General features: G+C 39.7%; 1 protein-coding gene across 1 annotated transcript in view; it reads left to right on the plus strand.

Moving 5' to 3' along the window:
* glt1d1 (glycosyltransferase 1 domain containing 1) overlaps window positions 1-22,074 on the plus strand; it is a 77,593-nt gene extending 55,519 nt beyond the window's left edge. The window contains exon 12 of the mRNA XM_063034593.1: window positions 17,034-22,074. Within this exon, the coding sequence (XP_062890663.1) occupies window positions 17,034-17,180 (147 nt within the window). The 3' untranslated portion in view covers window positions 17,181-22,074. The remainder of the gene's footprint in view (window positions 1-17,033) is intronic.
* The last annotated feature ends 4,014 nt before the right edge of the window (window positions 22,075-26,088 follow it).

A 26,088-nucleotide genomic window follows, 5' to 3' on the forward strand; every position in this document is an offset into this window, starting at 1 on the left:
TGACCCACTGAATTCACCTTTGCTCCAGATCCCAGCAACTACAATCTCCAGTGTCTTCGCAGAAGTAGTGTAGAACAGTAGTCTAGGAAAGGGAGATCTAAACATCTGATGGGTGAGGATGTGGAAGATGGAAAGAGATTTTTTTAAAGGTAACATTTCAAAAGATGTTGATGTTAAGAGGTACTGTAGTGTTCCTCTATGTAAATCATAGAAAATTAACTTGCATGTATAGAAATAATTTGGAAAGCAAACATTTCTACATAGGTCTTTATTGCAAGAGGATCTGAGTTCACAAGTAAAGATGTCTCGGCAATTAGGCAGCGTGTAGATCTTATCTCCCTACCTAAGGAAGGATATAATTGTAATAGAAAGTATGCAACAAAGTTTTGTTAGCTTGCTTTCCAAACTGGAGCTGATTGATGTATGAAGTGAGACCTATTGAGAGTTTTAAAAAATGAGAGGTGATCTTGTTGAAACATACAGAATCCTTACAGGGCTTGACAAAGTAGAGTCAGCAATAGTGCTTCCCAAAGCTAGCACGTCTGAAACAAGGTTTCATGTAAGGATTGAGGTGGAAGAGGAAATTGCCTCATCCAAAAGGTCATGAATCTTTGTAACTATTTATCCTCGCGGCTTTGGAGCTTCAGCCGCTCAAAAGATTCAAGACCTAGGATCAATAAATGTTTGGATAGGTGAAGTATTGGATTAGAAGAAGAAAGTGACACCAAGTTAAATGATCAGCCTTGACCGTATTGTAGCAGTGCACACTCAGCAGCCCTGTGCCACCTCTTTCCCGTGTCCAGATCATTACAACAGAAGCTTTGCCAACCGATTTACAGTTTGTGGTCTGCTAATGTGATCTTCTCTCTTGTAGTTTTATACCTGTCTTTATAGAAAGTTATAGCACAGAAAAAAATACGTTCAGCCAGTTGTCAATGACAGTTGCATCTTCAGCATCTTCTTACTACATTACTGAGATATGGAATGTATCCCATATGCCATCTTAGTCACCACCTCTGGAAGTAAAGTTTGCTCTTCAAATTCCTTTCCATGAATCTTATCTCTTCAATATTAAAATTGTTCACGTTTGTTACGTATGAGAACTTACTGCCTGCTGTTCACCCGAAAAGTACTTTCATTAGGTGGTCAGGTAACACCCAAGCCTGCGAATGAAGTAACAGGGCACCATTTTTAAGTCCAATGGGAATGGATTCTGGCTGGTATTTGGGTTAATATTAGTTGGCATGATGATCAAACTAAGCAGCCAGTCGCTTTAACAGATCTGGTTGATGTTTGAATACCTGTTCACATGAATGTCATTGGCAGGCTGCCCAAGTATTTGCATTGGTGATGAGCAGCCTCCTTGACAGGTGATCAGGATGTACAAACATGTAACAGGATGAGTGAAATTTCCTCGAAGAGAGCAAGCTGTGACTGGTGCAAAAATATTTTTAATGGCAACTCAAAATGTCAAAGGCAGGCGCCCTTCAGATCAGTGACATGAGAAAATAAAAGGCAGTCTTCTTACTTTTTACTCTCCAGAAGAAGCATTAGCATTAACTGGATTGTGGAGTGGTTTAATTTCTAGCTGTTAAATCAGCTGCTACGAATTCAGGCACATAACAGGAAGGGAAAGTGGAGTTGAAATAGATGGCCTGACATCTCTTTAGAATATTACAACAGGCTTGAGAGCCCAGTAGCTCATGTTTCTTTCAGCCTTGGGTTTTTCTGCCAGTACATTTTTTTTATATATCTGGCTGTGCCCCAGTGGTAACGAGCATTCAGTCATTTTGTGAAAATGGCAAGTCAGGAAGTTTGCTGGTGTAATTTGTTGTTAAATAAAGGTTTTCATAGTGGGCAAATTGTCAACTCTTTGCTGCAGTTCACTAGAATGTATATGCCGAAAGGCTATAGTTTTATTTTTATGTGAGTCCATGATTCCATCGAACAAATTCTGTTGTAATAATATCTAACAGAGACCTGAAGGTAGCAATGCAACCATGCCCAATGATATTTGGCTCTCTCAAAGTCGGGTTCAACCATTAAAGTTCTAGCAAAGGATTGGTAAAACTGTTGCAAAGATCTGGGTACCTCGCCTCATCTATGCTTAGTTTCTGATAAATAATTCACACACAATTGCAGTTCTTTATTTCAAATATTTTGAAGGTAAAATAACTATTTAAAACACAAGAAAGTGTGCAGATGCTGGAGATCCAGAGCAACAAACACAAAATGCTGGAGGAGTTCAGCAGGATAGGCAGCATCTATGGAAAAGAACAAACAGTTGACATTTCAGGCCAAGACCCTTCTTCGGAACTGTTGAGTATAGTCCAAGTTCTAATATAATGTTCTGTATTTCCAATTACACATATACTCTAGTTTGATTAGAGGGTTTTTTTGTTAAATTGTAGGCAAGGAAACAATTATCCAACTGTTGTTCCTGTTTTCTTGCCATTCTATTTTATCTATAAAACAAGGTACTACAAATGGATAATGTTTTAAATTAGAAGATTGAAGTATTTAATCTAGAAATTATTTTTCTAATCTTTGCTTTAAGGTAGATGATCTCAGTTACCTGCACTTTGGAAACTTCATTGAATAGGCCAGGAAATGATCTATTTTGACTAAGTATATGAAATTTTTATATTGAAAGCTCTGACAGTTTCTTTGGTTTGCATACTTATAAATCTAGTTTTTAAGGCATGAATTACAAAATTGGCTTTTTAATGGGAATAATGCCAATAATCTTCAGGTTCAAAGATTCAAGGCAGTTTGGCTGTTTTCCAATATTTAATTGGACAAACTGAAGGCCAACACGTTTGTCAAAATTTGTTTCATGCCAGTAATGTGATACACATGATCTTAATTCCCCTGCCAATAACTTAAATCTATTTTATCAATAGATTGCATGATTATTATTAGAAGTATAACTTGAAATAAATGCTAAAGATTGTGGAGGTAGTATTGTTGAAGAATTTCACCATTTTCAACAACAAGAAATTCTGCGGATGGTGGAAATCTAAAGCAACACACTCAAAATGCTGGAGGAACTCAGCAGGTCTGGTAGCATCTATACGGGGGAATAAACAGTCAACGTCTTGGGCTGAGGCCCTTCCTCAGGACCAGAAAGGGAAGGAGAAGTAGGCAGAATAAGGAGGTGAGGGTGGATGAGGAATACTAGCTGGAAGGTGATAAAATAGCCAGGTGGGTGTGGGGGGGGGGGAGAGAAGCTAGCAGATGATAGGTGGAAAAAGTAAAAGATTGGAGAAGTAGGAATGGGACAGGAGAGGAGAGTGGACCATGGGGAGAGAAGGGAAGAGGAGAACCAGGTAGAAGTTGTAAGCAGGTGAGGAGAAGAGGCAGGCATTTGTGATGGGTTAGGTTGGTAAAAGAACATTTTTTTTTCTTTTTGGAGATAATGTTGATGTTGAGGAATGGTGAGATCACTATGGAAGAACTGGCAAATCGAACTTATTAATAGGATATACACAGGAATAAAACTACATATTGTCAGAAGCATGAAACTTAAAACAAACTTGTATTAGGCTATTTAAGATCTTAAAATTTAATAACAAAGTGTAGAAAATCGTGTCTAATTAAAAGTGTAATTTAATTCAAGGTTTATTCATGATAATGATTAAAGGTTTCTTGCTTTAACATGTACTGTTTAGCATAGTAAAGAGTTAACAGGAAGTTATTACTTTGTGCCACAGAATAGTAGACCATCCCCCAATCTAGTTCTACTTTCAGAATCTTTTCCTTGTTTTTCTTCTTATGTGGACACAGTATATAGTGCTATGTTTAATGCCCATCTCCCAGGGATCAAGAAAAAGTGGCAGTGGGTTTTTTAATCATGAGATGATGTTTCCTGATGGTAATGGTACTTGCACTATACCTTAGATCAGGAATTAGAATTTTTTAAATTGGAGAATGTGTATCAAGTCTAGATTTAAGCACCGAGGTTTAGGAATTTCCAGGGATTAGAAACTGATGTGGGTGTAGGAGAGATGGTAACTGCAGGGGTTAAGAGGCTTTCCAACTCTGCTTGGGAACCAGAAGTGGGAGTGTTTCCCACTCTACTTCATAATCATCTCTGGGCTCTCAATCAAACCTGCACTTTTTTCCCTAAAACTCCCCATGGTAATCCAAGGCTTTATGCTAGCTCCACCTTCTCTTTTCCCTGCAATCAGAAGTCATCCCCATTCACCAAGCACCAATATTTATGGCTTTGTATAACATATCTGACCTCCAGGCTTCCTCCTAGTCGGGCCAGCCGCCAGGCCAGAAACAAAGATGAACAAAAATCGATGATGGCTGTCCACTAAATTCAGCAGGAGAACCTCCTTCCTTTCTCACTTCAGGAAAATTCTGAGACGCTGGAAAATTGATCAATAACTGTCCTTATTTAACTTTACTCTTGGTTATGCCTGAAGAGCAGAGGTATTGTAGGTATTTGTTCTGTTGGTTTCTGGAAGTTGGTTCACCAATTTGGCTGTACAGTAGATTCCAGTTAATCAGGGCAGCTGCATATTTTGGGCAACTCTTAAAGAGCAAAAGCAAATCAGGAAAAAAGCCTGGATACCCATTGTTTATTTGGGACACTATGCCGTTTAATTGGGGCAGGTGACTAGTCAGTCACATGCACAGACTTAGAGCCAACAGTTATGTCAGCTTTATGTGGTTGCGATACGATATCCATTTGGGCCGACGGATTTCTTAACAGTTTTGTTTTTTTTAAATCTTGACTTTTAAAATAATTGAGACCCTTGTTATGAAAAGGGTTGAGACTAGCCAAAAAAATTACCCTACTAGATGAAATTCAAAGCCATCCCACTAACAACACTCATCATCAGCTGGCAGAGATACCTGGAGTGCTGAAGTCGGCAATTGCATGCTAGATACCTCAGCAAGATAAACTGCAAGAAGACTGGGCATTACGCGAGGGAAAATTCCCAAAAACAAAAGTGTGAAGGTAAGGATCCAGATGTTGAAGAGGCCCTCAAACAATAGTTTTCCATCGTAACTGGACAAAGTGTGCATGTCTGTAGACCAATGTTAAAAAAACAAGTCAGGGGAGCGAACTAACAAGCTGGGTCGCAAAGATTTTAAAGCAACTGATGGTTGATTTTCTCCATGGAAATGCAGGCACCACATTAAATTCAAGAAAGCACACAGCGAAAAAGGTAGTGCTGATGCTGTAAGTGCGGAAACGTGGAAATCTACAAAACTCCCCGACTTGCTGCGAAAATTTTGTGCTAATGATATCTACAATCCTGATGAACGAGCTTTTCTTTCATCATTCCACACTGGAAGGTTCCCTTTGTTTGCTACAAACAAGCAAACACTATCAGGTGCACAGAAAGAAAAGGATAGCATAACTATGTTGTTCAAGTATGTCAGGAACTGATTTTAAAAAAAGCTGTTGGTTTTTAGGAAAAGTGTTAAATCTTGATGCTTTAAGGGACTAAGAATGGATAGTTTACCTATCAAGTACTAAGCCAGCGTACACTCAGTGAATTCCTCTGTCGATAACCATTGTAATACAGTTTTGTAGTACCGTAGTAATATGGATAGTGCTCTGTTTTGTTCTGTATTTCATTTAAATAATTTCACTGGTTCAATTTTATATCCGAGAATGAATACCATATGCAACCTGAAGTCCTTACTCTTTGCAGATATCCACGAAACAGAGAAAAATCCTCAAAGAATGAATGACAGAAAAACGTTGGAACCCCAAAGCCCTCCCTCCCCCTTCCTATGCACAAGCAGCAGCAAAAGTATCCATCCTCCCCCCCCGACTTGCTCCAGCAAAGCCGTCATTCACCCAACACCCACCATGCAAGTGATAGCAAGCTCCTAGAGACCATGATCTAGAGTCCATCAGAAACCACTGTCCATCCCAACACTCAGTGAGCTCTCTCTCTCACTAGTGAAAGCGAGCGAGATACAGCTCCTGCAGCAACGAGAAGGGAGACCTGCGACTCGCCACTCAATGTTGCAATCTGCCACATCGCTTGTCTGAGAACCCTGACTCGAGAATCAGCAGGCTCTCGCCATCGAGAGAGCGAGAGAAAGGGAGAGAGGAAAAAGAGGCCTCCGACAGTTGTGCCCACCGTCTTGATGTTTCCATCTCCCGTGACGCTTCAGTCAGTGACAGCGGCAAGGCATCATCTCGTCCACAGGGCTGCACCTCGAAGGCACGCATCTTCCAAGCCACTCCAGGGGATCCCAAAACGCCAGGCCTCTCGGCGAGTTCCGAAGCGCGACAACCCCCACTACCCGTGAAGAACGTAGTTTGTGCACAGCTGTAGATCATGGACTCTGCCCATGAAAAGGAAGAGAGAGTTCCAGTTCATACATAATTCATTACTCAGACACTAGGTTGTCTTTTTTACACCTTTTAAACTAGCTCCATGAAACTTTGGATAATTGGGGCAGTTGCTTAATTGGACCAAAAGCTACTGGTCCTGATGTGTCCCACTGAACTGGATTACTCTGTATTGGCATTCCTGTGTTTCCTATCTTCAAATACACTCTACTTCATCGCATCTATTAATGCAGAGAAGGTAACTCAGAATCCCTTCAAGGTTGAATCAGACTTACCACATGTTACCCTATGAAAACAAGTTATTCATTTTCCTTTCCTACTGAAATGCACTTTGTAAAGCAGTGCAAGAATCATTAGTTAATAAAGTTCATTCGACTGTGATTACCGTATGAAAACTATATTTGCATATTATTAGGTCCAGTGCCAAGAATGTTAAACAAAAACATTTATTAACATACTTGGTAGCAGTATTAAACAGAACTGTGCTAAGGTTTGTAAATATTTTGCAATTCAGTTAGCACTTTTTTTTTAAGTATTGAAATAGAAAGATGTAACAGCATTGCCAGTTTAGCAGCCAGATTAGATTGCAGTGATTATGCATGCAGTTAGACTGCACTTAACAATTGACATAAAGATGTTGTAGTATGCTGCATCACTTTTGGAAAAAGACTAAATTAATTTCTAGATTCTGGTATGAATAGTGTTACTGCGGAAAGTGGCACCAAGGAGCTGATCTGCAGTTGCCGCTAGAGTGATAATTTAATGGCAGCATCTGTTTAATTTTACCCAATATATAGCACATAACGAGCCTTGATGCTCTAAATGAAATAAAATTATGAGAATCTAATTGATTGATGGGTTATTACACTCACAGACAGATGGGGCACTTAGTATCTGTGTAGAGAAGCACAAAGACTGAATGGGTAAACTTATCTTTTCATCTTAATTGTGCGAATCAGGCTTGGGGAGAAGGTAAATGAAAGTTCTGCCCACAAACTGTCACCGGTTAGTAAAAGAAATGAAGAGAACTTTACAAACTGACTAAAAACCAAGTATACCCATTGCCCCGTGACAAAAAATGATATAGAAACATAGAGAACCTACAGCACAATACAGGCCCTTCGGCCCACATTGATCCTATGCGTTCTTGTATAGACAATGGTATGTCTATTCCAATTTTAAATTTTCTGTTGGCAGTACAATTGAGTTCCCATTCTGAAATCCAAGTATTTACAAGCCAGAGATCCAAATCACATTTTAATAGATACTCTGTACCAGGGGTGGCCAACCTTTTACATTCCATGCGTCAATTTTTTCACACACGAGTTCAGATGCGGTTTTTTCAAGCATGATTTCAGATGCAATTTTTGTCACGCACGAGTTTTATATTAACATGTTTTTACAAGAATTGTGGGGGTGCAAGAGTTGTATGGCGCATCTGAACTTGTGCGTGAAAAAATTGACACATGGAATGTAAAAGGTTGCCCACCCCTGTTCTATACTGTAGCCAGATATAGTTAGTTTTATTTTAAAAGGATTGTTTCCATCATCAGATAGGAATCTGATGGATTCAAGACTTCACCTGAAAAGAGTAAATGCATTTTTGTTGGAGGGAACAATCCGAGTTGTGGTCTGTTCTTGCATGCAGGAGAAACCGGAACACAACATACAGTGAAATGCCCTGGAATTCTGCATCGAGACAGACCAGACACTAAACCTGTCATTAATCAGACATACTCATTCCAAAGACTGCTTTTAGTGTGCCCTTTTGACTCTAAAAGCTGATGATGACAATTTCAATTCGCCTGGAGGTGTTAACACAGATTTCAGCACTGAAGTGCTTATTAGAACCAATTTTCATTGGACAGAGTATGTGGGTTCCACATACAATCACTAGAGTTGTGTTGTGTACTGTCTAATCAGTTTTTAAGATGGTTCAGCTACAAGAATGTATAGATTCAGCCGCTTTGGTGCTCATGATATAGGAGGCAGAGGACTCCATTTCATCTTCCAGTCTCTACTTCCTGCGACATTTCATGCTTTTCGGTCTGGCATCATGTTGTGCTCCTATGGACTGAAAGAGACCCTAATGAGGATCCTATCCACCAATCTCTTACTCTTCTTAGCTGCAGACCTAAGAAAATTTCCCTGATAAAATATCTCATTAGGTCTTCAGAACAGCATTTTCCAGCAGAAACTGTTACTGCTCTTACTATTGATGTAGCAGGCCAAAACTAACACAACAGCTTACTTACACCCATTGTAGGTCAGTGTTAGGCTGACAATGACATGAACCCTCCCAAGCAAGTAGCATTTATGGGTAGGAGTTGGCTCCTTATTGATCTGCACTGGCTGTTTCTAGTGAAAGCTGCAACTACTTACCAAGATGATCAAGTGTAGAGAATAGCCCTTTCACCCTGAAGTCCTACCTTGGTCACATAGGGTCTTAAGCTCTTAAAAGAGTCACTGATAGTGACCCTATTGTGTTTTCAATCCATCTAGATACGGTACATAACAATGCCAGTAATAGTTCCCAATTCTTTTTTTTGTGTGATCTTTAAGTGTAGAATTTGGGGTAGATAATAAGAGCAAACAATTATCATGTGTTTATTATATGCTAACATATGTGTATCATTATATGATATAGATCTATGTACATTGATTGAGGCAAATTGTTTTAGTGATCAAAAAAATGAAACTGCGGATGTTGGAATATGAAGCTAAAAACAATCTGCTGGAGGAATGCAGTGGGTTGAGCAGCATCTGTGGGAGAGGGGAAGGAAATGTCACCCTCAAAGGTTCCTCCCCACACTCCAGATCCCCGCAGATGCTGATTGATCTGCTGAGCTCCTCCAGAAGATTGTTTATTGCTGCATTGATCGGGTGAAGTTATATAGAGGCTTTGAACTCATTCCAGTGCTTGTATTGACAATCATTAGTGCTTGTGTTGACATTTAAAGGCTTATGCGAAGGATTGATAAAGCAGGTGAGAGGATACTGTTTCTTTTAGTTGGTGCATCTAAAATTATCCAGTGTAGTTTCAGGACCAGGAATTAGTTATTTATAGTGACGGAATTCTTTAAGAAAATAACAGGATAGGAAAAGGAGAGTCAGTGGATATTGTTTACTTGGATTTTCAGAAGGCCTTTGACAAGGTGGTGCACATGAGGCTGCTTAACAAGACAAGAGTCCGTGATATTACAAGAAAGATACTATCATGGATAGAAGATTGGCAGACTGACGGGAGGCAAAGAGTGAGAATAAAGGGGATCTTTTCTGGTAGGCTGCTGGTGATTACTGGTGTTCTGCAGGGATCGGTGTTGGGACTGCTTCTCATGTTAAATGTCAATGATTTGGATGATCACCCCGCCTTTCCCATTTCTACCTCCTACCCAAGATCCACAAACCTGCCTGTCCAGGTTAGATCCACCAGTCCCTATAATACCTCCATCCCCCACCAGGAAGGTCTCAAAGCTCTCCGCTTCTTTTTGGATTCCAGACCTAATCAGTTCCCCTCTACCACCACTCTGTTCCGTCTAGCGGAATTAGTCCTTACTCTCAATAATTTCTCCTTTGGCTCCTCCCACTTCCTCCAAACTAAAGGTGTAGCCATGGGCACCCATATGGGTCCCAGCTGTGCCTGCCTTTTTGTTGGCTTTGTGGAACAGTCCATGTTCCAAGCCTATACTGGTATCTGTCCCCAACTTTTCCTTCGCTACATCATTGGCGCTGCTTCCCGCATGCATGCTGAGCTCGTTGACTTTATTAACTTTGCCTCTAACTTTCACCCTGCCCTCAAATTTACCTGGTCCATTTCCGACACCTCCCTCCCCTTTCTTGATCTTTCTGTCTCTATCTCTGGAGACAGCTTATCTACTGATGCCTACTATAAGCCTACAGACTCTCACAGCTACCTGGACTATTCCTCTTCCCACACTATCTCTTGCAAAAATGCCATCCCCTTCTTGTAATTCCTTCGTTTCTGCTCTTAGGATGAGGCCTTTCATTCCAGGACGAAGGAGATGTCTTCCTTTTTTAAAGAAAGGGGCTTCCCTTCCTCCACCATCAACTCTGCTCTCAAACGCATCTCTCCCATTTCACCCACATCTGCTCTCACACCAACCTCCCGCTACCCCACTAGGAATAGGGTTCCCCTTGTCCTCACCTACCACCCCACCAGCCTCTGGGTCCAACATACAATTCTCCGTAACTTCCGCCACCTCCAACGGGAGCCCACCACCAAGCACATCTTTCCCTCCCCCCTCTTTCTGCTTTCTGTAGAGATCGCTCCCTATGCAACTCCCTTGTCCGTTCGTCCCCCCCATCCCTTCCCACCGATCTCCCTCCTGGCACTTATCCTTGTAAGCGGAACAAGTGCTACACATGCCCTTACACTTCCTCCCTTACCACCATTCAGGGCCCCAGACAGTCCTTCCAGGTGAGGCAACACTTCACCTGTGAGTCGGCTGGGGTGATATACTGTGTCCGGTGCTCCCAGTGCGGCCTTCTATATATTGGTGAGACCCGACGCAGACTGGGAGATCGTTTCGCTGAACACCTACGCTTTGTCCACCAGAGAAAGCAGATCTCCCAGTGGCCACACATTTTAATTCCACGTCCCATTCCCATTCTGATATGTCTATCCACGGCCTCCTCTACTGTCAAGATGAAGCCACAGTCAGGTTGGAGGAACAACACCTTATATTCTGTCTGGGTAGCCTCCAACCTGATGGCATGAACGTTGACTTCTCTAACTTCCATTAATGCCCCTCCTCCTGTTCTTACCCCATCCCTGGGGTAATAAATTATTTATTATTTTATCCTTTATTTTCTCTCTCTCTTTTTTCTCTCTCTGTCCCTCTCACAATAACTCCTTGCCTGCTCTCCATCCTCTGGGCTCCCCTCCCCCTTTCTTTCTCCCTAGGCCTCCCGTCCCATGATTCTGTCTCTTCTCCAGCCTTATATCCCTTTTGCCAATCAACTTTCCAGCTCTTAGCTCCATCCCTCCCCCTCCTGTCTTTTATCATTTCCGATCTCCCCCTCCCCCTCCCACTTTCAAATCTCTTGCTATCTCTTCTTTCATTTAGTCCTGATGAAGGGTCTCGGCCTGAAACATCGACTGTGCTTCTTCCTATGGATGCTGCCCGGCCTGCTGCGTTCCACCAGCATTTTGTGTGTGTTGCTTGAATTTCCAACATCTGCAGATTTCCTCGTGTTTGCGTGGATGATAGAATTAATGGCTTTGTGGCCATGTTTGCAGATGATATGAAGATAGGTGGAAGAGGAGGTAATGTTAAGAAGCAGGGAGTCTGAAGAAAAATTTGGAGAATGCCAGATGGAATATAGTGTAGGGAAGTGGTATGGTCATGCACTTTGGTAGAAGGAATAAAGGCTAAACAAGGAGAAAATTCAAAAATCAGAGATGTGAAGGGACTTGGGAGTCCTTGTGCAGTATTCTGTAAAGGTTAACTTGCAGGTTGTGTCGGTGGCAAAGAACGCTAATGTAATGTTAGCATTAATTTTGAGAGGATCAGAATATAGAAGCAAGATGTAATGCTGAGGCTTTATAAGGCATTGGTTGAACCACACTTGGAGTATTGTGAGCAGTTTTGGGCCCCTTATCTAAGTAAGGATGTACTAGCATTAGAGAGGGTCCAGAGCAGGTATACAAGAAGGATTCCGGGAGTGTAAGGACTAACATATGAGGTGCTCTCGTATGATGGCTCTGGGCCTAAACTCACTGAAGTTTAGAAGAGTGAGAAGCAATCTCATTGAAACCTATTGAATATTGAAAGGCCAAGATAGAGTGGCTGTGGAAAGGATATTTCCTACAGCAGGGGAGTCTAGGACCAGAGGGCACAAGCCTCTATTCTGAGGGATGTCCATTTAGAGCAGAGATGACGAAGAATTTCTTTAACCAGATGGTGGGGGATCCATGAAATTCATTCCTGCAGACGGCTGTGGAGGCCAGGTCACTGGATATATCTAAAGCAGAGACTGACATGTTCTTGATTAGTCAGGGCGTCAAAGATTACGGGGAGAAGACAAAAGAATGGGATTGAGAGGGATAATACATCATCCATGATGGAACAATGAAGCAGACTCGATGGCCAAATGGACAAATTCTACTCCTATATCATGGTTTAAGACAAAATATCTTTAAGCAAAATCCTCTACGTCAAGAAGGTACAAGCACAGTTTTATTCGAAGCTGAGACTGATAGATTTTTAAACATTAAGAGAATCAGATTATGGCAATTTGAAGGCAAAGCAAGTTAGACTCACGCGAGACATTGTGATTTTGTTGAATAGTGGAATAAATCTCAAGTTTTTTTGCCACTACTAATTACTACATTGTGCTCATTAATATTTTCAAAGATTGTTTAAGATGCTATTAGTGAAATATCTTTTGGTTTAAAATTATAAATTCTGTCATTGTTGCTAAGGTTAATATCTTCGAGCAAAATTATGGAATGTTTTCCCAGGAGGTTTAAGTAAATCTTGAAGCCATTTTATCTTTGTGGGAAAATAGGACAGCTGTTTAAGTTAATGGAAGATGAAGTATGAAGAAGGAGCAGGACAATGAGGTTTCAATTTAATTTTATTCTGGGAAAAGATGTACTGACTGGTATGGCGAACCTAGTGGTCCTCTTCAATATTGTGAACTTCTGTGGCAATTTTTCACGATCAATCCTTTGTTTTTGCAAAGCAGTAAAGCATTCAGATTCGCAAAGCCTTCATTCCCAGATACACATTTTCTCAATTTCCTTCAATTGCTTACAGGTTATTGCTCCTTATAAAGTACTACTTACTTTCACTAATATAACGCCCTTCCTAAGTTAGATCTAGAGTTGAAAACAGTATTTTTATTTTGCAGCTGCATATTTTTATAACTATGGTTAATTGTAATATTAAACCCCTTAATATTAATTGATGCTTTCAGTAAACACATTTATTTCTACTGAAGTTGAACAATTCTTTCAAGATTCACATAACTGAAAAAAATGCACTTAAAGATTATGAACTCAGCCCAAGCTGCAAAATACTGTATCTTTAACATCTATACTTGTATTGAGGACAGAAGAAAAAATTATATAACTGTGCCATCTAGTGACTGTATGAAATAATCTTAGCAATATCTTGTAACAATCACAAATTAGTCATCAGACTTGGTTGTAAATATTGGGTCTGTAGTTAATATTATGACTTTCCCCTAATACTTAAATATTTTCTGTCTTTTTAAGAGCTATATTTCTGACTTGACCAGAGCGATCAGTCTTAAAATCACCCTGAATCTTTCACAAACATTCATAACCATTCAAAATCTTGAACAAAAAATGTTAAAATGCAAAAAGCACTCAAAAGATCTAGTGTTTTAAGCCATCATTAAGCATTTAATGAACTAACAAGGCATTATAGATTATATTTGGAAAGGTTACTGAATATTTTTTAAATTTAGTTAAAACCAAAGTAAGTTTATTACCAAAGTACATAGATGCCACCGTATACTACACTCAGGTTCATTTTCTTGCAGACATTCTCAAGAAAATAAAAAACAATAGAATTTATGAGAAACTATATATAAACAAAGATTGACAGTCAACCAATGTGCAAAGACCTAATCAGTATTATTTATTTCCTTTGTATGTGCAAATAATTTTAAAAACTTTGAAATAATACTGAGAAGATGAGTTGTAGAGTCCTTGAAAGTGAGCCTAGTGGTTGAAAGGTAATAACTGTTTGTGAACCGGGTGGTGTGGGACCTGTACTTCCTGCCCAATGGTGGTAGTGATAGGGGAGCATGGTCTGGATGATGGGGTCCTTGACGATAGATGCTACTAGCTTGTGGCGGTGCTCCTTGTAAATACGTTAGGTGATGGGGAGGACTAGGCTGTATCCTCCACTTTTTGTAGATTTTTCTGTTCCTAGGCATTGGTGTTTACACACTAGGCCATGATGCAACCAGTCAGGATATTCTCTACTGTGCGTCGTAGAAATTTGTCAAGATTGTAGGTGCCATACCGAATCTATGCAAAGTAAGGTAGCAGAGGAACTATCTTAGTGACAGCAGTTATCTGCTGGTCACAGGACAGATCTCTCATATGCAGTGCTAAGGATTTTAAAGTTATGGACCCTCTCCACCTCCAATGTCCGAATGAGGACTGACTGAACAACCTCCAGCCTCTTTCTCCTGTAGTCAATAATCGCCTCTTTGGTATTGTTGATATTGAGTGAGAGGCTGTTGTTGTTGTGGCACTGTCAATTAGGTTTCCATTCTCCCTCCTACATGCTGATTCGACACCACCTGGGATTTGGCCAACATAGCGGTGCCATCAGCAAACTTAAATATGGCATTTGGGCGGCACTTAGCCACACAGTAATGGATGTGAAGCAAGTAGTGCACACTGCCTTGAGGTGCACATGTGCTGATGGTGATTGTGAAGGAGATCTTGTTGCCAATCTGTGCTGACTGAGTCTTCAATTGAGGAAATCAAGTATCCAGTTGCACAGGGAGGTATCAGTGCCAAGTTCTTGGAGCTTAGTTCTTGGTTTCAACAGAATAAGGGTGTTGAATGCTGAACTGTAGTCAGTCAAGGGCATCCTGATGTAGGCAGCTTCATTTTCCAGACGTTCCAAAGCTTGGGCACCAGTAGGATTGAAGCCCGCTTGAAGCAGATGGGTACCTCAGACAGGTTGAACATGTCAGTAAAAACTCCAGCCAATTTGATTAGCATAGATCTTTAAGTACTTGTCCCGGTCGACTGTCTGGGCCAGGTCGTTGCCATGGGCTTACCCTCCTGAAGGATGCTCTCACATCGTCCCCGGAGGCAGAAATCACAGGGTCGTCGGGGAGCTGTGGGGATTTGTAAAGGTGCCTCCATGTTCTGTTGATCAAATCAAACGTAAAAGGCATTGAGCACACCTTGTCGTCATTTATGTTACTTGGTGTTGCTTTGCAGGAGGTGATGGCATTCAAGTCCTGCCACAGCTGCCAAGCATCCTTCTGTGATTATCCAAGTCCAAGTTGAGTTTGTAATTCTGTATCCTTTCCTTCATCACAACTGCCTATTTGTCTCTCGATTATATTACCCACTTCCACTGAAAACAAGAAAATGTTCTTCAAAGATTTAGAAGTCCCTTTTGATAAAAGCCAACTTTAGGGTCATGTTGAATTTTTTTTAGTGATTCTATGTTGAGCATTAATATAATTGTTAAAGATTTTTTTGTCATAAAACTACAGAAATAGAAAAGCCACTTTAAATCTCATTCTGGATAATAAAACAGAAAAACAAAAATCCAGGGTAACTGTAGAAAGTAAGGATGTATTTAATAATTACCTGTTCTTTTGTTAACTAGTGTAAGGAATTGTATTAATGAATACCGTCTGCTTTCAATAGCACTTATCTCTGACAGCACTCTCAAATTCCATTACATTTGAATAGAGCAGTCATGTCATGTGTGTATTTTATTGATAACAAGTTTCTTTTTCTTGTCGTCATTGAAGTGTTACTGTTATTTCAAGGAGTGTGTTTTTTTTTCAAATTTAAACTATTACATGAAAATCCTATATTAGTGTTATTGAAAAACATTTGGGCATGACAAGAATGATGTATTAAACGAGAGAACACTGCAAAGAGGTAACAGTGCTGAACATACACATAGTGGCCACTTTATTAGGTACACGTGGTCGATAATGCAAATATCTAATCAGTCAATTGTGGCAGCAAAGCAATGCATATGAGCATACAGACATGGTCAAGAGGTTCAGTTGTTGTTCAGACGGTGACCAAACATCAGAATGGGGAAGAAATGTGATCTAAGTGACTTTGGGAGGGTGGAGGGTTCTAACTTTTTCATGGATGTCTGTGAAGAGTAGGGATTTCAGGATGCATACTGTATACACTTTCTGACATTAAATTGGAACCATTGACTGGAATGATTGTTGGTGGCAGACAGGGTGCTTTGAGTATCTCAGAAATTTGTGGTCTCTTGGGATTTGCGCACACAGCAGTCTCTAGATTTTACAGAGAATGGTTTAAAAAAAAATCCAGTGAGCAAAAATGCCTTGCTGATGAGAAAGAGAAGAATGGCCAGACTGGTTCAAGGTGACAGTAACTCAAATAACCACACATTACAAAAGCGATGTGTGGGAGAGCATCTGTGAGTGCACAACAAGTCAAACCACTGAATTGCTTGCAAGTGAGTCAATGGCAGTAACAGCAGCAATTGTTAAAAGGGAAATCTCAGTACTGAAATTACTCCGGTATGAAACATTATTTCCTCACCTTTCCATTCAGCTGTAGATTATTCCTTAATTCGCAAAGCAAAGTACTAACTGAATTGCCTGACTTATTCTCCATGGTTGCCTTAGCATTTACGTGTGTAAGAGTCATAGATTCTATATTAAGCTAATCTTTTTTTGTGCAGTCTTCACCTTTTGTCATGTTTCAGTGACGGGATAACTGGAAAGAAAGAAAAGTTTAATGTATTTAATAATGGGGTTAAGGATCATGAAATATGTAGTTCATAGCAGGAGAATACAGTCAGTTTAAGATTAGTAAAGTATAGAAAACCAGATGAATATTCAAATATTTGAAAGTTACTTTGATTTTAAAATGGAACAATAATTTGTTAATTTATACCTGTTACCAAATGATCTTTAGAAGCTACATACAATGAAGTTGTAACATTCTTTTCCTTGTCAGGAATTTGTTGAATTATCAAAAAGACTGATGAGTGACAGTGGTTTGAAGAGGAGCATCATGACTAAAGCCAAGGACTATGTGGAAAAACATCATTCCAGGAACTCTGAGAAGAAGACTTATCAAGAACTTGTCAGTGAACTGCTTTAAGTGGCACTGGTCAGATTGAAATTTGAGTGCAATTCTTTAGATGTGCTGCTTCATTACATCACAACTAGAGAAGGAGGTGTTTGTAATTAATGAATATTTATAGAGGGATGAGGATAGTTTTTAAAGAAATATTTATAATTTTGCTGTATAATTGTTGATCAAGTGAAATACATGATAGTTTACTCCTGATTTATGACTTTAATATGGCTTGTGTGGCTGGTTGATGCTAAACTTGTCCATCCAGCTTACCACACAAATTTTATTTGTTTCTCTAATCTCTGAGGTGTCAAGATATAAATTTGGCAGTGAAATATTGTGTCGCACCAATCAAATATGGTCAGCCAGTGGTGTAGTGGCATCCACACCAGACTTCAAGATGAGTGGCCCCAGGTTCGAATCCCGCTAGTTCCTTGCATGCTTTCCATCCGTTCTAGGTTGAGTGCCGAGCTCGCCACTCGGCCTCAAAAATACACACAAAAACGCAAAACTACGTTGAGGTTGCTGCCTGATGTTCCACGACGTGCAGAAAGGAATAACAACCAATCAAATAAGCCCTAAGTTGAGCTTCCTTGAGTCAGTCACATTGTCCTGACCTTTGTACAGTTTAATAATTCAAACAACAGTGTTTAGAACTAGAAGTTATCACAACTTGATTTTTTTTTACAAATGGTTTTTAAGTCAACATCAAGGGTAATCTATGCAAGTTTAATTTCCAATACACTTTGGAAAAGGAGAAAATGATATTTTTAAATACAATTGTTAATCATGTAAGGACAGTCTTAGCATCAAGCATGTGTCGCTGCACAGTGATAGTGCAGTTTAGAAATCCTGTATCGCTACCAGTAGTCTCAGTAGTCAATAATCTCCTGAAGATGAGTTATACCCCTCAAATTCGACATATTTTCAATTATAAATCAGTTCCTGGATTAAAGGAAATAATGTAGAAATTGAATTAAAACTAAGCTGCAAATAACCAGTGGAGAGAAGATGGGCCTGAAAAGGATTTTATCCAAAGTAAGACTATATCTCTTCACTTTGCAATTACTAGATAAACAATGTATTTCTAGCTATATATTTTGGTCCATATTTTTGGCTTTGCAATAGATCATGACCGAATGATTTTATGTGGCATCTGTAAATCAGAGATTTGTATGTTTATACTCACCTTTGACCCCATTATTTCATTATCTGATCACATTTTGTTTTGTTTGCACAGCTCCACAGTTACTATAAATTAGTGTGTGGGAAACGTATTATTCAGTCAGTATTCCTGCAGTAAGAGGAAGGCTGTTTCTGAACAGGTCTTTTGAAGAATTGCTGCAAGCCCTAAAACATGTCACAGACAACATTTATCCGATGAGATTCAACTCCCTTACTGCCGTTTTCAAACCCTGTAACTGCAGGTTTGCCCTGCGTGTGCTCCCAAATAAGTCAGTGCTAAGGAAATAATGTAATCCATATTTAAGAGTTGAAAAGCACATTATTTAATTGCAGCTTAGATTTGACTGCAAATACCTGATGTCTCTGTTTGGTGCAGGTCTGCAAACTAGATTAGAAACGCTGGAAGTCTTAAGAGTCTGTGATGGAGATTACTTTCATATAAACTATGGGTGACTGGTGTTGGTTTGAGCCATTGTGATGGGAATTAAATCAAGTCAGATGAGCTGGTGACCATTATGTTTGTACCATGGATACTAACGAGGTGCACTTCTATACTCTTGTAAAATAACATGCAAGTGAGATCCTCTGATAAAAGGTGTACCTTATGTTCTAGATGAGGCCGTTCACATTCAGAAAATTTATTGCATCACTGTAAATAATATGTGGATTGGAAAAGGTAAAAATATGGTACATTCATCTGGATTATCTTCATGTATTTGCACTTGATTTTCAAATTTGAACCAAATTAAATGCTTTATTTTTATACCGGGAATTGTGGTTTAAATCGTGCCTTTCTCTTTGCTTTATAATAAAAACTGGGAATATTATTCAGTAAAGTGTTCTTGAATTCAATTGTTCCCCAACTGTTTTTGTCACTATTAAAATTTGATAATGACTGGGTTCTTTTAATGAGCAAGAACCATGTTGTAAAATAGCCCTTTTTCAATGCTGTGTCATGCTCCTCTTCTGTGATCATTCAATTATTAAATGCAGGTCAGATGCAGACAGTGCAATTAATGGTCTCCTGTTAGGGGAAGTTGCGTTGTATTCCCAAAATTCCATCAAAATGATGCATTTCTTTTGCAGTTTTTTAGTAACAGATAATGACCCAAAATTTCCAGTAATAATTCACTGATATGCACCGTAAATCATGCCATTCTATAAGTCAAACTTGGCATTGAAACATATTCACATTTCCTTTTTCTGGAAATGTGGATATCCTGTAATGACTAATACAGCAAGACTCAACTTGCAAGTTAACCTTTAGGGAATCCTGCACAAGGACTCCATAGTCTCTTTGCGCTTCTGATTTCTGAATTTTCTCCTTGTTTAGAAAATAGTCTATATCTTTATTCCTTCTACCTAAGTGCATGACTATACACTTCCCTACATTATATTCCATCGACCACTTCTTTGCCATTCTCTCAATCTAAGTCCTTCTGCAGACTCCTTCTTCCTCAATACAATCTGCCCCTCCATTGTATTGTATGCAGTTTAGCCACAAAGCTATTAATTCCATCATTCAAATCATTTACATATAACATGAAGATAAGCGGCCCCATCACCGACCCCTGTGGAATACCACTAGTCACCAACAGCCAACCAGAAAAGGCTCCCTTTATTCCCTCTCTTTGCTTCCTGCCAGTGATTCATTCTTCTATCCATGCTAGTATCTTTCCTGTGATACCATGGGCTTTTAATTTGTTTCGCAACCTCATGTGAGGCACCTTGTCAAAGGTCATCGGAAAATCCCAGAAAACAACATAACTGACTCTCCTTTGCCTATCCTGCCTTTATTTCCTCATAGAATTCCAAAAGATTTGTCAGGCAATATTTCCCCTTAAGGAAATCAGGGCGAATCAGGTACAAGAAAGAGAATGTGCAGGATTACTAATATAAAAGTTTTCAAGTTATAGATGTAATCAGCTGTTTTGTCTGTTGTTAGGTGCTTTCTACGTTACATGATCCTATTTAAATCAGTTGCTTGGAAGATAAGTTGGTAACTTATTGCACCAAAAATTGTCACAGTAAAAATACTATCACTTTGATCAATGGCATGCATAAGATCATCAGTGCGCAATGTTGCACACAATATACTCACAATGACAAAGTGTTTTGATGGGATTGGCTGGAAATATATCAAGAGCGCATAAATTTTATTTTATTTACCTATTTTTGAACACATGAGTTTAAGTACATCCATGGGTCAATTAAGTTGATTAATGGTTTTACACAATAATAACTTCTGATGATGAAATGCCCCAGTCTATTTACACTTCATAGGTTTATTGGTCCATGCAGCAGCAATGAAGATGTTGCTTTCTCTCTTGTTACTCTTGTCATCGTTTTATAATCCTGTGCAGTGGGAACACAGGTAGCCCATTTAGCCCCTCACTTGCTCTGCCATTTATGAACATTAGGCATAGAGTGATACAGCACAAAACCGTACCCTTCACCCCATCACCCCAACCAGTAAGAATCTAGACCAGGGGTTTCCAACCATTTTTATGCCATGGACCCCTACCATTAACTAAGGAGTCTGTGGACTACGTTCTAGACTAATCCCATTACTTGGACTGCAGCTTTCTATGCCTTGGTGAGTCATGTACTCATCCAGAAGCTTAGATGTTATGAGATCATCTGCTTCCATCTCCTGTGAGCTGGTACATTTCAGACCTCAGTTGGCCTCTAGGTCAAAAAGCTATTCCTCAAATCTGTACCAATTTCCTTCCCCTTACATTAAACATACGCCTTCTGGTTTTATTCAGCTCTGCTATGAGGAAAAGTAGTTTACACTCTACCTTATCTGTGCCCCTCCTAATTTTGTGTGGCTCAGTTTACCCTGCAGCTTTCTCCTTATCAACAAACTCTACTGACCCAGGCCCTCTTCATAATTAAAATGCTCCATCCCAAGCAGCATCCGAGTAAAACTCCTCTGCACTCTCTCCTGTGGAAACACGTCCATCTCGTCAAAACTATACACAGCTGTGGACTAACCTATGCCTTATGTAGCATCATGGTGCTCTTGTATTTTACATCCTAGCTCGTGAAGGCAAGTGTCCTGTTTGCTGCCCATGGCAGCTTATGTTGCCTCTCTCAGAGATACTTGAATCCCTCTGTTCCAAAAGAGGGCACCACCCCGGGGGTATCTTCCAACAATTAAAACTCCCAAAAAGCATTGCCATGCACAGGTTAAATTCATGACCCTGTATACCTAACTGTTATCCATTGGTATCTTTGGTTATCAAAATTCCTTTATCAACTATAGATTTAGAGTAAACAGTTGGCCTAACAATTGCATTAATGAGTAACCAACGGTTCCATGGAGATTTGCTGTGTGACAATAATGCACAAGTTGGTGTGGTTCTTGACTTCCTCACCTGTACATTGTAAAACAAAAGTCTCAAATGTGGTGATGATCAGGGACTAGTCCTTCCACTTTCCCACCCCACCACTGAATTTGAGAGAGTCCGGGGCAGAATGTTGAACTGAAGGGCTGGAAAGTTTCCTATCCAGCCCCTCAGCATAGGGCATCCATATTCCTGAGTGGGACCGCCAATCAGGACAAACAGTAAATGGATTAATTTTCTCTAATCCTCATTAATTAATTTCTGTAATTTAACTGTGTTTAAGTAAGTTTATTTTTAATGACTTTGTTTCTTTAGTTGTTTCTAATGACTTTTATAGGGCTATGGATTTTTGACATATTTAATTGTCTACTGCAATAAATTATTACTGCTATAGTGTCTTCTGTTTGGTTCTTGTTATAAGCCAACCTGGATTTTCCCATATCTTATTTTTTGGATCGTCATAGAGAAGCACACTTCCCCATCTGGGACATGATTTGCAGCTTGTGCCAATCTTTGCTTCTGAACCAGGCTCTGTACTCTTGCAACAGCTGGTACTTTAATTAAAATTGACAAATCTGAAGCTGCAGAATTAACATTCACAATCAAACGACATTGACATTTTCGGTTAATTTCAGCAGGAGCTCTGATTAATGTTTTTATAGCAGAAAATAAATTGTGCAGTATGGTTATTGGTTTTTATGCTATATAACAACTCTAAGTGATACAAAGGTGAAAACAATGATCTTTACATTGCCTGTGGTGAGAAGGATGGCAAAACAAGGATAACCAAGGAACATGACAGTTAACATTGCTACAAATGCTAAAATTGTAAACATAACATTTTCCAACACAATAATCCTGCTGGCATTAGGAAAAATGTGAAAGTTCACAAGAACCAGCATGGATATCATCTCTCCCCTCGACGCTGAACTGATTCCACAATCTATGGGCTTACTTTCAGAGCTCTGACTTACATTCTTAGTATTGCTTATTTATTCATTTATCTGTTTGTTTATTTATTTACGTGTGTATTTGCAATTTGTCTTCTTTTGCACATTGGTTTTCTGTCAGTGTTTTACATTAATTCTATTGTATTTCTTTGTTCTACTGTAAATGCTGGCTAGTATATGAATCTTAGGGTAGTATATGGTGACATATAGATACTTTGACAATAAGTACTTCTGAGCTTTGAAGAAAAGTAAAGAACATTAAAAGGAAGACGGTTGTTTGAAGCAGGTGAATCAAGAAAGGTGAGCAGATTTAGAAATAAGATCAATATCATCTTCAGTGAACATTGATGCTCTGAAAGTGCACAGTTTCCTATTTTAACTGTATGTCAGTTGTACAAGGGTTTAGACCAAATGCAGGATCTCTTAATGTGACCTCCAATTAATGTGACCTTCAATAATTTGACATAGGTTTTTGACTCCATCTGCTTTAGTGTCCCGTAGCAATTGTTGGTCAAATTTGGCTATCTTCCAATATTTATTAAGGTCCTAATCATTTATCTTAATGGCCAGATGATGGACTCCTTGGTCATTTAATCTGGATAAAAATAGAAAATATTGAAATTCTCAGCAGGTCAGACAGCATATAAAGAGAGAGAGAAAAATGGTTCATGCTTCAGTTTGACATTCAAGCAGATAGAATTTTGGGAGAAAAGCGAGATTGTGTTATTGTCCCTGCTCTAGTAGTTCAATCCCACATTACAGACTAGCTCCCAACAAGAATTAGCATCCAATACCAAACTGCTGGACTTTTTATGAATCTTTGTATCAATGCATCCTATGCAGATCTTCCATGCTTTGATGATTGAAATATTTTCGCACATGCGCAGGCTAAATTTCAGTTTGCACTGCAACTATCTGTACATTCAATGTTGAGAAGACTTGGATGCTCCAGCCGCCTGCTTTACTACCAAATGATGAACCCTGAAATCATTTGAGCGGGGTATTGCTATTAACAAGGGATAAGAAAAAGCACAATAGAGAGAAATAATATTCACTCAGCAAACCATGATGTACTGTAGAATTAGAATCAATTTGTCGTGAAATATTGGTGCAAGTTATTTATAGGCCACCAAATAGTGGTTGTACCATTAAGCAGGAAATTTAGAGATGCACGACAAATACAAGAAAATCTGCAGATGCTAGAAATTCAAAGCAAGATACACAAAATGCTGGAGGAGCTCAGCAGGCCAGACACCATCTATGGGAAAAAAGTAGAGTCAAAGTTTCAGGTGAGACTTCTTCAGAGGGTAATGAGACCTGATGGAGGGTCTCGGCCCGAAATGCCGACTGTTTAGAAATGCATGAATCAGGTCTCGTACAAGCCCTCCCCAACTTACTTGTGAACAGCCTGTACATACAAGCATTTGGGAGACCCATGGGATGGATTTGCTGGCTACAGAGGCTCAGTCGCTGTTTGCCTTCAGAATAGAGGGACGAAGGAGTCCAGGTGCTCATTGTGCTGAAAGTGGTTGTGCAAGAAGGAGTCGTTTTGTATACTGGCCCTCAATCATAGTACTAAGTTGAGGAGAAGAGACATTTCGCTTCCTGTAAAGCAAAACCCAATGGGATGAATAGCAGCAATGCTTCACTACCAGCTGAGCTCTAGGCCTTCTATGTCCACTTTGAAAGGGAGACTATAACTACAACTATGAAGATTCCTGCTGCACCTGGTGACCCTGATACAGCACAGAGCCAAAAGAACTACAGAAAGTTGTAAAATTAATCTCCATAGCCTCTGTAGTATCCAAGACATTTTGAAGGAGCTGGGCCTCAGAAATACGACATCCATTATTAAGGACCCCCATCACCCAGGACATGCCCTGTTACCATCAGGAAGGAGGTACAGAAGCCTGAAGGCACACACTCAGCGATTCAGGAACAGCTTCCTCTCCTCTGCCATCCGATTTCTGAATGTTCATTGAACCCATGAACCCCATATCACTTTTTTATATGTGTGTTTTGCACTATTTTTAATCTGTTTAATATACTTACTGTAATTGATTTACTTACGTATTTTTTTCTTTCTATATTATCATGTATTGAATTGTCCTGCTGCTGCTAAGTTAACAAATTTCACCACTCATATCGGTGATACTAAACCTGATTCTGATTATGTTGCAGTTATTCTAATCATCAATGAGACCGCATTATAATGTGTACAGTTCTGGCCACCCCTTTATAGGAAGGATGTTGTCAAGCTAGAGAAGGCAGTGCCTGGACTAGGGGACCAGAGTTATAGGGAGAGATTAGTCACAATGGATCCTTATTCCCTGGAGCATTGGAGAATGAGAGCTGATCTTGTAGGAGTTTATAAAATTATGAGATTGGATATAGTGGACAGCGATGGTCTTTTCCCCAGAGTTGTGGAATCCAAAACTAGAGGGAACAGGTATGAAATAAGAGGTGAGAGATTTAAAAGAGACCCGAGAGATAACTTCTTCACACCGAGGCTAATGAGTACTGGAATGAACTGCCAGAGATAGGTACAATTGAACAGTTAAGAAGTATTTGGATAGGTACATGGAGGGGAATGTCTTTGAGGATTATGAGCCAAACATGGGCCTCTTGGACTAGCAGAGCGGATGCTGTGGTCAGCATGGAGTAGTTGAGCAAAAGGGAGTTTCAGATTTGTATGGCTCTACCTTCAATGGACTCTCCTCTATAATTTATACTCCCTCCAATATGATTCAAGCTGATGAAGGATCTCAGTCTGAAACATCAGCTGTACTCTTTTCCATGGGTGCTGCCTGGCCAGCTGAGTTCCTAAGTGTGTGTGTCACTTGGATTTCCAGCATCTACGAATTTTCTCTTGTTTGTGATTGGATCTTCCCCTCTTCTCCATTTCCAACATAACTCTGCATTTTCTTGGTATGCTCTTTAATCTACACATATCCCCACTCCCCCCTCTCTAGGGACCTTCCCAAATGCCAATTCAGAAGATGCAGCTCCTGCTCATTCACATCATCCCTTTCCACCTCATTTTACCTCATTCCTTTACTACCCTGCTAAGTGCATCCCTCTGTGCAATCGTCTCTCTGAACACTTCTATTTCCTCATGAGTTCTGACTGGAAGGGATTTCTAGAACTATCCCCATTTGTCCATCTCTTTCTTAAGGCGATTGAGATCTTGTGTCTGTCCACCATTCCCGTAAACAATTCGCCCCAATTGACTTCCAGCACTGGTTACAGTGATCAGCTCCACTTTATAAGGCCACAGTACTGTTACGTAAATGGCAACAATGAATATCAATCGAGACAGGTTATATAAAAACAACCAAACATTTATTAAACACGGATAAACAATAAGGAAAAAAAACAAACAAAAACTTTAACCAGAAGTTAACCGTTATGCAGCCGTTCAACACCTTGTCACTTGGCACTGGTTCT

Source organism: Mobula hypostoma, chromosome 27 (assembly GCF_963921235.1).
Source record: "Mobula hypostoma chromosome 27, sMobHyp1.1, whole genome shotgun sequence".
Lineage (NCBI taxonomy): Eukaryota > Metazoa > Chordata > Chondrichthyes > Myliobatiformes > Myliobatidae > Mobula > Mobula hypostoma.